The 17221-nt window shown below is 45.4% G+C and overlaps 2 protein-coding genes across 8 annotated transcripts in view; one reads left to right on the top strand and one right to left on the bottom strand.

The window, feature by feature from the left end:
* Positions 1 to 980: 980 nt before the first annotated feature.
* On the bottom strand, positions 981 to 16773 carry SNRPD3 (small nuclear ribonucleoprotein D3 polypeptide). Of its 3 annotated transcripts, none has more exons than XM_027576481.1 (4): positions 16397 to 16773; positions 14866 to 15009; positions 3429 to 3621; positions 981 to 1197 (listed from the first exon to the last, which is right to left on the bottom strand). In XM_027576481.1, the coding sequence occupies exons 2-4, from the start codon at positions 14989 to 14991 to the stop codon at positions 1136 to 1138; spliced, it is 381 nt and encodes a 126-aa protein (XP_027432282.1). In that variant the 5' UTR covers positions 14992 to 15009; positions 16397 to 16773; the 3' UTR covers positions 981 to 1135. The 3 variants fall into 3 exon arrangements, with proteins under 3 accessions (XP_027432282.1, XP_027432284.1, XP_027432283.1); XM_027576483.1 differs by having other exon boundaries at positions 16402 to 16711; XM_027576482.1 differs by lacking the exon at positions 16397 to 16773 and adding an exon at positions 16242 to 16380.
* Positions 15817 to 17221, top strand: part of GUCD1 (guanylyl cyclase domain containing 1) — a 33780-nt gene continuing 32375 nt past the window's right edge. For 2 of the 5 annotated variants that reach the window (XM_027576471.1, XM_027576479.2), the window contains exon 1: positions 15825 to 16190. In XM_027576471.1, the coding sequence (XP_027432272.1) occupies positions 16043 to 16190 (148 nt within the window). In that variant the 5' untranslated portion in view covers positions 15825 to 16042. Of the gene's footprint in view, positions 16191 to 17221 lie in introns of all 5 variants that reach the window. The other 3 variants (XM_027576478.1, XM_027576472.2, XM_027576473.2) reach the window with 3 other exon arrangements.

The following is a 17221-nucleotide window of genomic DNA, read 5'->3' as shown; positions in this document are numbered from 1 at the left end:
GATTTTCTTCTTATTACTTGAACAATGTGTCCCATGAGCAATGTTCTAAGGGCAATTAATCAATCCCTTTTCCTCGTAACAGTTGTTGCTGAAGCTCATCCTATACTGAACCTGTGGCAAGATCTCTTTTCAGTACTTGACTTCTTCAAGCCTGATTTTCCAATTTGTGTTTTTGTCAGTTATTCACTTTGCATACCTTGTCCTCTCTACCTCTGCTACATTAAAAGCCGTGACTGTGCCATTGCATGCCGAGATGCTCTGACAAATGCCTAAGAATCTGTCCCCACAAATCACAACACTGCTTATGAAGCCACTGTAGGAGCCACAGATGCCACTAGGATTCCCTAAATTATCTTTTAATATTAGATTACTTTTGCCAAATGCTGAACCACTAGGGTTTCCAGGCTACAAAGATCAGAATGGTGGATTTTTTCATCGGCCAGGAGCACCCATGCGGTGTTAAGCTGAACTGATGAAATCTCCACAAAGGTTACCTGAACAAAGCACGGTACAAATGCTTGTGTCTGAAGACCAATGAGACATCTATCTGTGCGTTCTTGGAGTTTTTCCGAGGGTTTAACCAGCAACTGGCCTGGAACAGTAGCTTAAACTCTTATCGGTAACTGTGCTATTTCAAAGTACTGGCGTTCTCCCAGGATATCTTCCTGGGTGTCAAAATTTAATCTGCTGCCAAAGCAAACAGAACATCAAACCCCACAATGAACACACAGTCCTTATTTTTTCAAAAAGAAAAACAACAGAGGCACCTGGGTGGCTCAGTTGGTTAAGCATCCAACTCCTGGTTTCAGCTCAGGTTGTGATCTCAGGGTCATAAGACTGACCCCTGTATCCGGTTCAGTGCTCAGCATGGCGTCTGCTTGGTTTCTCTCTCCCTCTCCCTCTGCTCCACACGCCCCACCCCCCAACATGCTCGCGCGCTCTCTGATACATAAATCTTAAAAAAAAAAAAAAAAGAAAAGCAACAACAAAAAAGACCACCATATTTATTTAGTGTAACATTTCCCCTGATCTAAAGAGAAAGATGTCAAAAGAAAATCTAGAACATATACACCCTCCTGAACCCAGATAACCTAAAAGAAAAAAATAATGGCAAAGTTCTGTTCAACAGATAAATTTATCTTCGCTTCTGGAAGATGTTTCCACGCCCCATTCCACGTCCTCTTCCTCTTGCGGCCACTGAAAGGTAGGAAAGAAAGGATAAGGCCAGGTCAGTGCAGTCAGCCAATGCTCAAGCCGCGGAGCAGCCAGAGCCCTTGGACACGGGCACAGGAAGGGGCCTGAAAGGCCACTTGGTCCAACACCTTGCCCACCCCATGGCATTTCCTCATTGCATGAGGACTCGTGGCTGGCATCAGAGTTGGAGTGCCTTCCAAAACTCCTGCTTTCTGGTCCACCACTGCTCTCAATGGGAGGCTGGGAGTCAGGGTGCTGAGAGCTAAGGTGGTTTGGGGAGCAAGCCTGAGAACCACAGAAAAGATGAATTCCCAGCGCTGGCCTAGGGGTGAGCTAATAAAACACAACAGATGAACTTAATTCACATTTAAAATTCTGAAACAAACATTTAAATAGTAAACATTGTTAAATCTGGGCAACAGGTTTTATTATTATTTTTTTTAAACTTTTTATTTATTTATTCATGAGACACAGAGAGAGAGAGAGAGAGGCAGAGGGAGAAGCAGGCTCCCAAGGAGCAGGGAGCCCGATGCGGGACTCGATCCCAGGACCCTGGGATCATGACCTGAGCCGAAGGCAGATGCTTAACCATCTGAGCCACCCAGGCGCCCATAGAATAGTTTTTTTTTTAAAGATTTTATTTATTTATTTGAGAGAGAGAGAAAGTGAGAGAGAGCATGAGAGGGGAGAGGGTCAGAGGGAGAAGCAGCCTCCCCACTGAGCAGGGAGCCCGATGTGGGACTCGATCCCGGGACTCCAGGATCATGACCTGAGCCGAAGGCAGTCGCTTAACCAAATGAGCCACCCAGGCGCCCGGTTTTATTATTTTTTAAGCTATTCTGCAATATAAAATGTTTCATAATAACAAAACAAACAAATAAAACCACTCCCCATTCAAAGGGCATACAAGCTGCTGTTCTCTGTGACTTCAAGAGTTCCAGGAGAGGTTCAGTGTCTTTGAAGGACAGGTGAAAATATTCTGATGGCTACTTCCCTCTTCTAGAGCCCCTTGAAGAGGGAGGAAAGTCACCCAAGAGCCCAGCCACATGCTGAAAAGAACCAGAGCAAAGGACTGACGGAGGCACAGATGGCTCAGGCAGAAGCCAATGGGCCTGGGCAAACTCACTGCCAAGTGCCTTCTAGTGCAGAGCTACTGGGCTGCACCTTTGTTAGAGATGATGGTGCAGTTACACAGTGACAATAAGGGCAGCCCTTCCCTGAGAAAGCAGAGAGAACGGCAGTTCTAATAGGAAAACCAGTATTCCTGAAAACCAAAAGGAAACAAAAGGTCCAGAGCTTCCGGTTCTACAAATGCCACTTATCTAGGAAGGGAAAGGAGATTCTCCCATCAGTGTTTTGGAAGGACATTTTAAAGGATTACTCTATTGCACCTTTAAACTCAAAAACTACCTCATATATAAAATATGCACAGCAAAAAAAGATACTGAAGGAGAATCCAGTGACTTTCCTGCACTACAAATCTTTTCACCGATACTCAGATAGTTTCTAATGAATGCACCTGCTTCCTAGATAATAAACATGGCAGAGCTTTTCATGGACCCAAAGATAAAACCTCTGACTGGGCTAACCCAAAAGAAAGGCCAGACTAAGGAAGGTCAGTGGATCACTGGGGACATGCTAAAGGAAGGATTTATTTTCAAATATAAGAATATCTAAAAACAGAAGTCCAGTCCCTATAATGGGTAAAGATGGCTTAAAACTGCTTATTTCTTATGTGAAAATGGATCCCTACCGTCCGCATTTCGCCCCACTTACACTGGGTGTCCATAAACACCCCCAGCTCTCTGGGAACTGTTGCCCCACTGCTTTAGGTGGCAGCTAATCCATACCACAGTGCCCCTGCTCAGCAAACTAGATAAGAGCAAGCCTCCCCCAGGCTCTTTGGACAGAATTTCTGGAAACAAAGGGGCTCCTAGAAATTCATGGTAGGAGATTGATCCACTCTTCATTTAAGACGTGTCCCCTTCTTCTTTCTAAGGGGGTACTCTGGATTTTGCATAAGCCCTATGATTGTGATCAGGTGAGGCAAGACAGAGAAGAGACATGGCCCCCAGCTCCTCAGAGGTGGGGGCCCCAAGACTACAGGGTGGCAGTGGGTGTGGAGATGGCTGAAGTCCAACTCCACCCCCCATGCCCGGGCAACTGACAGGGCCCTTTCCTGAAAGATACAGGACAAACACATATGTTAAAAACAGTGCAAGAGGAGCACATACCTTGGGCCTTCAGAATAGCAGCTTTTCCCCGGCCAGCCCCTGAGCCTTGGTTTTTATTTTTCATGCTCTTTAACATGGGCGCATTTTTCAGCATGTCAGGCAAAATGAGAAAGCGGATCTTGCTGCCACGGATGTACACCTGCTCCAGCTGTGCCACCCGGCCGTCTCTGTATGTGACTGTGATGTTGGACATCTGGAAGGGAATCACCAGCTCATCAACAAGGGCCAACAGCACCAGCAGACAAGGACAAAGAGGGGGAGCCTTGGCTGGTGGTAGGGTAAGTCCAGAAATGCACAAACCAACATCATGAAATAAAGGAGCCAGGCAAAGCACTTCACATATTTGGTCTTCACAGCACCTCCAGGATAGGCTATGGGCATTCCCATTTTTTACAGATTAAAAAAACCTAAAGCACTTGTCCAAAGTCCAAAAGCCAGAATGGAAGAACCCAGATTCAAATCCAGGTGGCCTGACTCCAGAGCCCTAACTCTGGATACTGCCTCCCTTGCCAGCATGTGAAGGGTTCTCATGGTGAAAAACTCTAATCGAAACAGCTGTGAACCGCTTGTCCAAACTCTGTCCCGTCCTGCGTCCGCCCGGCACATACACTGCGGAGGCACCACAAAGGTCATGAGCGTGCACCAGAGGCAGCTCCTACCCTCCCAGAGTGCACACTCGAGAAAGTGGGACAGAGCCCTTCTAGCTTCAATGACTAAGAATGAGAAGTATAGGGGGCAGTGCCTGTACGAAAGGCTCAGAATATTGGGAGAGGTGTAAGGCGAGAGCCTACACTGAGACAGGACACTTGGGCACGAACCTACAGGATACAAGGACTGGAGCAGAGCAATTGGGAAAGGGGGAAAAAGTTATCACCTTGGGAGACTATGGGGCTCATTCATTTGTGGACAGAGGGAGAGTGGATAGGGTTAGGATAGCCCTTTGGAAAGATCAAATATGCCAACATGGATAAACTGTGGGATGGAGAGACAGGGAGCCTAGAGGTGAGACCAGCCAGCAGACGGGCTTGGCATAGGAAGGGGACCTAAACTTGCCAGTGCCAACCTCAACAGGCACCACATTTACCACAAAAAGTAGCTTATTTTGAGTCTTCTGGATGAAACAGTATATACATTTATTCAGAATAGGTCAAAGCCCACATTGTAAAGAGAGGTCTGTCTCCCCAGATTTCTGACTGGCTTGTTGCCACCTTATACTCATTCTTTTCCTCAAAGTGCTCACTGGCCACCCAGCCTCTGCTTGAACACCCAGTTTGCAAAAAGACTAACAACACTCTAGGGCCATCCTCGCTAAATCTGTGCAGTTGGAACAGTCTGTAGAGCTTCAACTTCAACCCACTGTCCCTGTTCCACCCTCAGGGGTAATAGGGCTTAAGTTTCCCATAAATCTTCTACTCCAGGCTCAACATTCCCAGTTTCTTAACAAACTCCCGCACAGGTTCTAAATCCTTGCCATTCTGTTCTTGCCTCAAAGAATATCATAACCTCTGGAGGCGCCTGGGTAGCTCAGTCAGTTAAGTGTCTGACTTCAGCTCAGGTTCTGATTTTGGGGTCCTGGGATCGAGCCCTGCATCGGGCTCTGCATCCAGCAGGGAGTCTGCGTCTCCCTCTGCCCCTCCCCCTGCTTGTGCTCAGTTTCTCAAATAAATTAAAAAAAAAAAAAAAAAAAAGAATACCATAACCTCTGGTGCCACAGTGAACATGAAGTATGACTAACATAATATAGTCATATTGAGCTCAATATATCACATATTGAGCATAAGTGCTCAATAAAACTCAACTTTTATTGAGCACTTATTAGTATCCCAGGCAATTTCACATCATAACTCCTACAAATCACACGATTCTACAAGATAGAGATCATTGCCATCCCCACTAGAGATGAAGAGGCACAGCCAGCAGAGGCAGGCCTGTCTTAGAGGCCACACTCTTACCCACTCTCTATTCTTCTGCCTAAGGTCACACTACCTGTGTGGCCTACAGAGCACTATAAACTCAGGTCTAACTCTAAACCCACCATCTGAAACCATACATCAGATCACCACTTCCTCCTCATCATTCATTCTGAAACCATACATCAGATCACTTACTTCCTCAAATAGTTAAGGAGCAAACTGAATGAGACAAGTATGTCTAAACGCTGTTCCTATTACCGAGCATATATTAGAAGCTCAGTAAACAATGAATCTAAATGACAGTCAAGACATCTATTTTGGAGGCTATGCTACTGCTAAGCTACTTCTCCTCCAGTACATACATCTCACCCCCTTCCTCTGTTACAACCTCCCCAACCCACTTTGAAAATCCCTGACAGAGGGTGTTCTGTAAGACCAACAGGACAAACGGTCCAGCATCAACTGACTCCTATGACAACCCTAATAATGACCAGGATGGCTACTGTTCTCATGCGCCCCCTGCAGCACCAGCAGAGAAATGGCTGTGCTGTGTATAAAACCCCACAATCCCGCCCACCTATACAGCTTGTTAATAAGCCCAAGCTATGTCTGCATCATAAGCCAAAGGCAACAACTTGAGTGAACTAGGTTTCAATGAAGTCAGGTAGGAACACCCACTCTACTCAACCTTCCCACTTTCCCAAACACCCATAATGAAACAGGTGGCATAAACCAGGTGCCCAAGTGAAATGACATCTTGGGGGAGAGAGATCTTAGTACAGTCAAAACTGTGGGAATTTCCTCACACATCCGGGGCCAAGAGGAGAGCACTAACTCCAGGACTATAAAGCAATGTTTGCATGCTTTAGGTCATCAATCACAACATCCCTGTTGTGGGGCACACAGCAAGTGCTCAACAAATGTCTGGTCCCCTCCCCTACCATTAACAGCAGAGCCTCCCTCTTTTGCTCCCTTCTACTCATCTTCTTGCCTGAAATCTGATAGTCAGAGTGAGGGTCTGATACTTCTAGAAGCAACAGGACCTAGCAGGTTTATTATACACCTCATCTTCAGAGACTACGGTTAAGATTAGAGATTTGGGACTCAGAGACTTGGATTTAGATCTGTTCCTTCTATGCTTGGTCACCCTGGGCATCTGGAAGCTTGTCCTCAGAGAGGTCCTGTGATAACTGAAAGATCGACTGTACATAAAAAACACTAGCATAGTGCCTGGTACAAAATAAGCATGCTATGAATGGAAGTTTCTGGTACTACTTTTTCCCCCCTTTATTTATTTATTTTAGAGAGAGAAAGAGAGACAGAGCACACGTGCTCGAGAGGGTGGGGGGAGGGGAAGAGGGAGAGAATCTTCAAGCAGACCCCCCCCCGCACCGCTCCCCTCCACCGCCCACTGCTGCTCGGTGCAGAGCCTGACATAGGGCTTGATCTCATGAGCCTGAGATCATGACCTGAGCTGAGCTGAAACCAAGAGTAGATTCTTAACCCACTGTGACACCTAGGTGCCTCATGAATGGAAATTTCTGGTACTATTAAACACAGCCTTTTGGAGACAGCTCTTAGCTTGACAGGTTAAACTAAGACTTTTTAAAATATTTAACAGTACCCAGATCTTGGTTTTTAAATTCTCCCAACCAAAAAGAAACCAAGGCTACCTCAAGAAATGGCTAATTCCAGAGCTGGGTTAGGGAAGGTAAAAGATGAGCCTGCAACAAACATCTTATTCCAGAAGGTTAAGGATGTGATCCCCCAAAATGGCCAGGAGACACCAAAAGGACACAAAAGGAGTCATCTTCTGGACAAATTTGGGATAAGTCAATCAAAATAATGATAGTAACAGATTATAACCCAATTAATGAAACAGAAACCCATGAGCCTATCCTGATGATAAATGAATGAATAAATGGGGAACAAGGGAAGGCTCTTCCATACAGCAGACCTAGTTAATATAGAATGATGGAGTTATAAACAAAAACCATTCTAGGGCGCCTGGGTGGCACAGTGGGTTAAACATCCAACTCTTGGTTTCGGCTCAGGTCATGATCTCAGGGTCGTGCAATCGAGCCCCACTCTGGAGTCCACTTAAGATTCTCTTTCCCTCTCCCTCTGCCCCTCCCTTTCACGTGCGCTCTCTCTCTCAAATAAATAAATCTTAGAAAGTAAAAAAAAAAAAAACATTCTTTTGCAACTGTTATGGTATAAAGATTCAAGCAAGAATCTTCACTGGATGCTCAAAGAGGGGTGGTGGAGGTGGTGATGAGAAACAGAACACTTACAAGATATTTACTTAAAGAACCTCCCTCACAAAATTCTCATTAGTTGCAAAAGGAAAAAGAACAGACAGTGGAGAGACCACACAACACTTCAACCAAATTATCAAGGTTAACATGCACCAATAAGGGGCAAACAAGTGTTTTGGGCCTCCTGGTGACACCTCGAGGAGAAGTCGTCACTTACACAGTAACAGCCAAAACAACACAAACAAAACAAACCCCGAATCCAATCATGAGGAAACACCACAGAAACCCCAATCAAAAGACATTCTAAAACAAGTAAGTGGTCATTATTCTTCAAAACTGTCAATGCTGTGAAAAGGAAAAGCAGAACTGTCCCAGACTAAAGAAGCACAAAGCAAGCTGATCACTAAGTATAATACATAATCCTGAATTGAATGGCACAGAGAGGAAAACACTGCATATACAAATAACATATAGATAAGTAGTTTTTCATTCTAGCTAGAAAGCGTATCTGAAGAAATTCCCAACCACCTGCGTTCAGAAATTTCAAAAAACTTTCCTGATGTTAATTCCGGGCAGTTTTCTGACAGTCATGTGAGGGCTTCTCTCAGGTTATAATTTTTACAGAAAGAAATCATGCACAGGCCATTTTCCCACAGACCATTATTCCATAACCAAAAAAATAGCATTTGAACAGTCCAGTCAGTGATGGGGTGATCATGCTAAAGCCCCAAAAGCACCATTTATTTCGGCTCCAGGAGAGTCTCTGAACTCCATCACCCTCTCCCACCAAAATTTCCAGGAATTATGTTGCTTTAAGAAGTGAAATTTTGGGTTTGACCATTTACCCTCTTTTTTTTAATCTTTTATTATTATTTTAAGATTTCATTTGACAAAAAGAGAGCGAGCGAGAGCAGGGAACACAAGCAGGGGGAGTGGGAGAGGGAGAAGCAGGCTTCCCGTGGAGCAGGGAGCCCGATGTGGGGCTCGATCCCAGGACCCTGGGATCATGCCGAGCCAAAGGCAGATGCTTAGCGACTAAGCCACCCAGGCACCCCTATTATTATTTTTTATTTATTTATTTGACAGAGAGAATGAGAGAGCATAAGCAGGGGGAGTGGCAGAGGGAGAGGGAAAAGCAGGCTCTGATGTGGGGCTTGACCCCAGGACCCTGGGATCATGACGTGAGCCGAGCCGAAGGCTGACGCTTCATAGACTGAGCCACCCAGGTGCCCCTACTCTCTTCTTTTAGCTAATTTTCTGGGTCTTTTTGTTTTATTGAGATATAACTGAGATATAACATTGTGTAAGTTTAAGGTATACAGTATACTGATTTGCTACATTTATATTACAACGACTGCCACTGTAGCATTGAACTTCTTTATCAGGTCATATAATTATCATTTCTTGGTGATGATAATTAAGATCTCTTATTTCGGGCGCCTGGGTGGCTCAGTCGGTTGGGCGACTGCCTTCAGCTCAGGTCATGATCCTGGAGTCCCGGGATCGAGTCCCGCATCGGGCTCCCCGCTCAGCGGGGAGTCTGCTCCCTCTGACCCTCTCCCCTCTCATGCTCTCTATCTCATTCTCTCTCTCAAATAAACAAATAAAATCTTTAAAAAAAAAAAAAGATCTATTTCAGCAAGTTTAATGCTTATAATAGTTTTGTTACCTCTAATTACTGTACTGTGTATTAGAACCCCAGGACTTTATTTATCTACTAGTTGCATACCCTCTTCTTTTTTTTTTTTAAGATTTTATTTTTACTTATTTGACAGAGAAAGAGAGCGAGCACAAGCAGGGGGAACAGCACAGCAGGTAGAGGGAGTCTACCTGCAGGGAGTCTGATGCGGGCCTCGATCCCAAGACCCTGGGATCATGACTTGAGCCAAAGGCAGACGCTTAACTGACTGAGCCACCCAGGTGCCTCTACCCTCTTCTTAAATAATCTTTACTGTGCTTCATGATCATAAACTTAACACATATTTTGATTTTTAAAGTGAAAAAAAAATTTTTTTTTTCTTAAGAATTTTAATCCCCCATGGGGCGCCTGGCTGGCTGAGTCAGAAGAGCATGGGACTCTTGATCCCAGGGTCCTGAGTTCAAGCCCCACAGTGGGTGTAGAGATTGCTTAAAAACAACAACAAAACAAACCACCCCCCCCCCACAAAAAACAGTATTTTGCGGGGCTGTCACCTAGGGATGATGCCACATCCTGCAGCACAGGCTAGCAGATCATGCTTGCCTTGCAGCTATGGCGTACAGAGCGGGACGACAAGACTCCCTGCCTTGCGAGCCAAACCTCATATATATAAAAATGTTTTTAATCCCATTTAATTTCCACCAAAAGAAAACGACTCACTTTGGTTTTGCTCAAAAACTTAATGCATTTTTTATGTATCACTTATAATTTGGCTTTATTTTTATAAAACTGGAAACATATCGTAGAGTTTTATATTTTTCCCCACTTAGCTCTAACAGCATTTTCCCATGACGTTAAATATTCTTCCATGTTATTTGACTGGATAAATAATATTCTTTGTAATGTACCCTAATTTGTTTAATCATAATTTATTTAACTCATTAGGAATGTTTGCTGTTAGGTTTTCATCATTAAAAACTGCACTGCAGGGGCACCTGGGTGGCTCTGTCAGTTAGTTAGGTGTTTGACTCTTGGTTTCAGCTCAGGTCAGATCTAGGGGTTGAGGGATCGAGTCCTGCACGGGCTCCATGCTCAGCCGGGAGTCTGCTTGGGATTTTCTCCCTTCCTCTCCCTCTGCCTCCCCACCTTCGTGCTCTCTCTCTCTAAAATAAATAAATAAATCTTAAGGGGGGAAAAAAAAACAGCCCTGCACTAAAAACAATTTTTACAAGTAGAACTACAGCACCAAAGGGCAGAACTTTTCTATGTTGACGTATATTAAGTGTTTTCCAGAAAGGATTTAACAATCTATACTTATACTGGTAGACTAGTAAGGAACCCTTGGTAGAACTACTAATTTTATTTTGGCACCTTGTAAGTTTAGAAATTCTTACTGTTTCCCAATTTGCACGTCTAAATATTAATAAGACCATTATTTTTGTATGATAAATGTCCGCTTTACATATTTTTCTTTTTTGTTAATTAGCCATTTTATGACTTGGGTCCACTTTTAATTGGGAAATTAACATTTTTGACTTGCAAAAACTATTTATATGTTTATTTTTAATTTTTATTTATATGTTTATTTTTTATTTTACTTTTTAAAAGGTTTTTATTTTAGGGCGCCTGGGTGGCTCAGTTGGTTGAGCGACTGCCTTCGGCTCAGGTCATGATCCTGGAGTCCCGGGATCGAGTCCCGCGTCAGGCTCCCTGCTCGGCGGGGAGTCTGCTTCTCCCTCTGACCCTCTTCCCTCTCGTGCTCTCTATCTCTCATTCTCTCTCTCTCAAATAAATAAAATCTTAAAAAAAAAAAAGGTTTTTATTTTATTTGAGAGAGAGTGAGAGAGCACGAGAGGGGGTAGGGTCAGAGGGAGAAGCAGACTCCCTGCTAAGCAGGAGGCCTGATGCGGGACTCGATCCTGGGACTCCGGGATCATGACCTGAGCCGAAGGCAGTCGCTTAACCAACTGAGCCACCCAGGGGCCCTTTTATTTATATGTTTAAATATAATAAACTTTCATCATAAAAAAATTATGAGACGTCCTAAATGTCTGAATACTGCCGAGCCCGGAGAACACTTCTAGCATTCACCAAGACGCTACGAAGAACCTCCAGGGACCCTTCACAGTGGATACCTAATAAAATCCATAGTCATAAAAGTTGCCCCCAAAAGGTTACATAAATATAGGCTAGTCTATAAAATAAAAATAATGTGCTTATTTCTACTCATAATTCCTCACCTTAAAGCTCCTTTTTGGTTTTTAATATTTTACCAAATATTTGACTAGAAGTATGCTTAAGAAATATATATACTTTCCATTTTGAAGAAAAATTCCTTCATTCCCTCGCTGACATTTAATAAAAACAGGATGCTTCAAAACCATGTTAAGTACACAAAACCAAGAACAGAAACTTCCCCATTTGGGGACCCCTGGCTTTAGATCATCCATATCCAGGCTGGGCAAGAGATGTGATACACTCCTCCATCAGGTCCCATCTCTGCTATAGACAAAAACCAGCTCAAGAAAGCCACATGGCTCAGTTGGTTGGACAGCTGACTCTTGATTTCAGCTCAGATCATGATCTCCAGGTCGTGAGATCGATCCCTGTGTTGGGCTCCACACTCAGTTGGGAGTCTGCTTCAGGATTCTCGCTCTCTGCCCCTCCCCCCACTCTAAAATAAATAAATAAATCTTTAGAAAAAACAAAAGTTATTAAAACCCAACATCGAATGGCAAACACTAAACTCCAGCTGTCCTCTAGCAAAGGCTAGAAAGTGCTAAGGGGATGCTCTCACCCCCAAAGGGCAGACTAACTGGGGCCAGGAAGGAAGAAAAGCAGCGGGAACTGCAGGAGCCATTGGCTTTATGCATCCTGGGGATGTGTGAATGAACTGTGCTGGGCTTACCGCAATATATTCAGCTCTGCCTTAGCCTGCTGGTTTTTATTCAGTGAACCAGACTTAGGTAAATCCAGCAAAGCCTCAGCATCTGGGCACGGGCAGTGTTATAGGCTGAATCCTAACTGCCTCCAATTCTTCTGTTGAAGTCTTAACCCCCCAGTATCTCAGAATGTGACCATATTTAGAGTCTGGATCTTTACAGAGGTAACTGAGCCCTAATTCAATGTGACTTGTGTCCTTATGAGAGATCGGGATACAGATCCACACAGAAGGAAAACCATGTGAAGATACAGGAAGGAGAGAGCCATCTACAAGCCAAAGAGAGAGGCCTGGAACAGATCCTTCCTTCATGGCCCTCAGAAGAACTAACCCTGTGACACCTTGATCTCAAACCTCTTGCCTCCAGAACCCTGAGGGAATAAATATGCTTGTTTAAGCCACCCAGTGTGAAACTTTGTTATGACAGCCCTAGCAGATTAACGTAAGCGGGAAGCAAGTGACTGGCTCCCCCCACTTGACATGCATTCACTCATTTATTCTGCACTATAATACTGAGGCTGAGGTGTTATTTTTATTCCTGACTTAGAAAGGAGGGAACAGGGGCGCCTGGGTGGCTCAGTCGTTAAGCGTCTGCCTTCGGCTCAGCTCATGATCCCAGGGTCCTGGGATTGAGCCCCACATTGGGCTCCCTGCTCGGCGGGAAGCCTGCTTCTCCCTCTCCCACTCCCCCTGCTTGTGTTCCCTCTCTTGCTGTGTCTCTCTCTGTCAAATAAATAAAATCTTTAAAAAAAAAAAAAAGGAGGGAACAGAGGGTGACGGAGGTCCAAAGCTGGACCCAAGTCACACAAGGTAGCGGGCTGCAACCTGATTCCAGATCTATCACCAGGCTGTGTGCTTTATATCACACAGGCTACATTTGAGAGACCACCAAGGTCATCTGGTCAGACATTACAAATGGGCAGTTTGAGGCCCTGAAAACTCAGTAAGTTGTCCAAAAAAATAGCCAAACAAACACATTAAGGTGCCTTACCCCCAGTCTTGCATTCTACTCACCAAAATAAAGTACCTTAAAATGGATAAGGATGCCTTAAACCAGAGGACTGGATCTATGACAGGGATGCCTCACAAAGACAAGGTATGCAAAGCCCCACAGGACCTTCAGAAACCCCACACCATCTACCTGTATGGCATCAACACTGAAGAGAGAAACCTGCACAGTCACTAGATGTCTATCTCCCTGAGCACGGGAACTGGCCCCACTGGTCAACCTGGCAGGAAGATGATGCTCAAAGCTATAGAGCTATCGCAAGTAAATATGTGAACTCTGCGAAGCAACAGATAGGACACCTGATCTGCAGTGTGATCTTAGGGAAGTCACCTTCCCTTTCTGACCTTCGGTTTTCTCACCTAGAAAACATTAAGAGAAACTACATGTGGACATGTATAATGTGCATGGTATGAAACTAGCTGCTCCACATACATAACTAATCTGATCTGTAGAACAATCCCGGGGTGTGGGTGTTATCCCTATGGCAGTCTTCAGAATGCACTGCTCAGATCTCCCTGCAAGGGTTGTCAGGCTATGAGGCATGCATGGAGCTGAGAGTCTCCAGCTGCCACTTACGGGATCCATCACAGCATTCACCCTGAAGCCACTGTCTCCCTAGGCTGCCAGCCAATGAGTGATCACAGTGGGGATCCTAGAGCCAGGCCATTTCTGCCCCATGCTAGACTCTTCTAATGAGCAACTCCTGCTGGCTGAGACTTCCTCAGAGATACACCGCGGTATAAGGCTCTTCCCACTCAATCTTGTCTTTTCCCTCTCCTTTCCCCAGCACCAGACCAGTAATAGACTAAAAGCTCTCCTGGCTACTCCTACTCCCTCTCCTTTATCCTTCATTATTATTTCCCCCAATAAATCTCTTACACAATTCTGCCTTGGCAACTATGTCTCAGAGGACATAAAATAATACCATTCCTATCTTAGAGACAAGGAAACTGAAGCGATTATCATGATCAAGGTCAGATAATTAGGATCCAAACCCACACCTCTGATTCTGAAGCCCAAGTTCTTAACTGATGATTTAAAGAACAAAGGAGAAAGTGTGCTGATACATCTTGCCAAAGCAATGCTATACAAACTCATGTGATTATTAGCAAAATGCAAGAGTGCCATGGGAAGGGCACAGTATGAGGAAGCTGTTCCAATATTTGTTAGCGGAAGGACATTCAGTAGATGAAGTCTTTTAATCTTATTCTCCCTATTTTATGGATGACAAAACTATCACCGAACCTGTCTACCTCATAAGGTTGTTGCTATAATCAAATGAGACTCCTCTTCCAAGAAAGATGGAAAATAAACACGGTATGTGAGTGGAAGATTCCACTCTTAGGGAAAGTGGGCAAAGCAGTTATACAAACATGTAGGGGCAAATGAAGAATGGCCCTGAACCTGACAGATTCTACTGAAGGGAATAGTGCCACTTCTTTTAAACAAGTCTCCAAAATATAGAAGATGATCATAGGATGGAGAAAACAAACTTCTAAAGAGCTCTTATTTATGCCCATATCAGCAGCAACTATAACAGTGCATGGCACACATCAGGCACTCCATAAATAACTGTTCAAGGAGGAGAACTTCAAAAAGACCTCCAATCACTATCTTTCTGTGCTCCAAGACAGAGGCCCAAGCTTCCCCCATAACCTCATGTGGAAAGCAGGATACCTGGCAGTTCATGTTGTCCTCCGCCTCAATTAGCTTCCCACGATACACCTCACCAGTGTTTGTCTCACATGTCACGATGTGACCCTCAGCCTCGTGTAGGACTTTAATCGGCACACCAATAGACATCTTGGCAGGAAAAGAGCTCTACAGTGAGAGAGACAACAGTTAGTTCATCCTTTAGGGCCTAGGAAGTCATGTGGCACATATCATAACTCCCTTAAGGCCTGACACTCCATAGAATTTAGTAAGAATGCCAAAGCTGCCATTTTCCACAGGGGGAAAAAAAAAAGCTTAACTCCTAGTTTGAGGAACTCATCTGGCAAATACATGCAAGATGTGGGATGGTGAAGAATGGGGGGGGCTAGAGAGAGGGAAAGGTAATGGGATGAGAAGAAAGTGCCTTCCATCTCCCTCCCTGCTCCCATATGCCTCTTTATCTTCATCAAATAACCAGAAACCAATATTGTGTGTGTTGGGGACAGGGGACTGAAATGTACGCGCCACACGATGTACATGCCAACCCATAGTTGTGGATGACACCACTTTGAGAACCCATGATATAGACCTGAGCTGTCCAATACAGTAGCCACAGTCCACACGTAGCTACTTAAACTAAAGTGAAATAAATCACATTAGCCACATTTCAAGAGGTCAATGGCCTTCGGCTAGTGGCTAAAGTACTGGGCAATACAGATATAGACCAAAAGATCCAGGCAAATCTAGAAGAGGCTGTGCATTTAATTCGACCCAGTGACCCTCCACTTCTTCAAGGTTAAATAGAAAATAAAGTGTTCACAAAGGGACAACGTGTTATAAGCAGGAAATGTTTGGAGGAAAAACATCATCAGGGAAATCACCTGATCTCGTGTAAATAAAAGAAACAAGCAGATTTCATATTCCCAGATGAGCAACAAATGAAGGTTGGGACACATCATTTGTGTTCAAGATTGGAAAGGAAACATGACATTGGGAAGGACAGATTCCCTCGGTGAGGAAGTAGGCTTAGGAGTTTGGCTTTTATAATGAAGACAGCGGGGGAACTACTGCAGGATTATGGGTAAGGAATGATCCAATAAAAAGGCAGCAGCACTTACAAATGGATCAAACACAGTTTTTTTTTTTTCAAACAGTTTAGAAGCAAGGAACTTGATAAAGCTTCTGTAACAATACGGAAAGCATGAGAGGACCAGTGCCTGAAAGGGGGATGGGAGCAAAGATGCAAACAACTTTGAAAAGGATTGCCCAGAGCGGACCTGGGGGAAGGAGGCAACCAGAAATATTTCAAGACTACTGCCTGTATGTTCGGAAAAACATGGCCTGGAGAGGTACAGTAAACGAAGAGCATGTACTTTGAGGAAAAGCTAATGAGAACTCACTTTCAGGCACTAGTGAGGCAACGCTGATGTTTGACCCGGGCTTCCCGCTCTTCTCCCTCCCCGAACCTCCCAGAGTTCCTCGGCAGCGCGTCCTTCTCCAGCCCCAGGCCCCTCACGGGTGCTTCGGGTCTACCCTCGCCTGCCCCCGGCCTCACCTCACCGGCTCCGGCCTACTCTTCCTTTCCGGTGCCGCGGCTACTCTAGAGACTGCGAAGGCGTGAGCCAAGCGAATGGCGGGTCTCGCGCTCCCAGAATACCACGCGTTCCCAAAATGCTGCGCGTAAGGCCCGGCCCCTTCCTTTTCTTAGTGGTGAGCGCGGTCTTGCTTTTGCTTCCTTCTCACTCGGCCGGTCGGGAAACGTGGACTCGGCTACGATAGTTCCGGCCCCGGAAGAGAGAGCTGATGACAGGGCCCAGGTGCCGCCGGAAACACTGATCCATAGGCCGTCAAGGGGGTGGGGGGAGGGGCTCGCGTTTCCAAGCACCTAACACCGGGGACAGGCTGGACAGCGAGGTGGGGATCTGGGGCTTGGGCCCTCGCATCGGGGGCTGAGGGCCAGGACCTACTCTCACAATTTAACCTTTGGAACCAGGCACCACCAGGTAAGGGGCGCCCTCAGCAAGGCGAGGTATCTCACCGTACGGATAGAGAAACAGGTTTAGAGTACAGCGGGAGCCGGCCCACGACCGTCCCTCAAGTAAGTCGAAGTAGTGTTAGGTCTCCTGAAGCCCCGCGGTGTACGGATAGGACCTGGCCTTGGGCCTGAGGCTGGCAGAGAAGTGCGGCCAGGCAGAGACGGAGTTCGCTAGGGTGAAAAGTCTCCAGGGAACCAGTGCCGGTGGAAAGGCAGGGCTGGGGGGCCGCTCTCAGGCAAAGAGGCGGAGCTTCCGGGGAACGGAGGCGTGAAAGGGCCTGCGTGTCTGCGCGAGGAGTTGGGGGGGGAAAGGGGCGGGGCTACCAGAAGCCGGGACTGCCAATG

The sequence above is a fragment of the Zalophus californianus genome, chromosome 14 (assembly GCF_009762305.2).
Source record: "Zalophus californianus isolate mZalCal1 chromosome 14, mZalCal1.pri.v2, whole genome shotgun sequence".
Classification (NCBI taxonomy): domain Eukaryota; kingdom Metazoa; phylum Chordata; class Mammalia; order Carnivora; family Otariidae; genus Zalophus; species Zalophus californianus.
The sequence above is the reverse complement of the archived record's forward strand: the minus strand, read 5'-3'. Positions and strand labels throughout refer to the sequence as shown.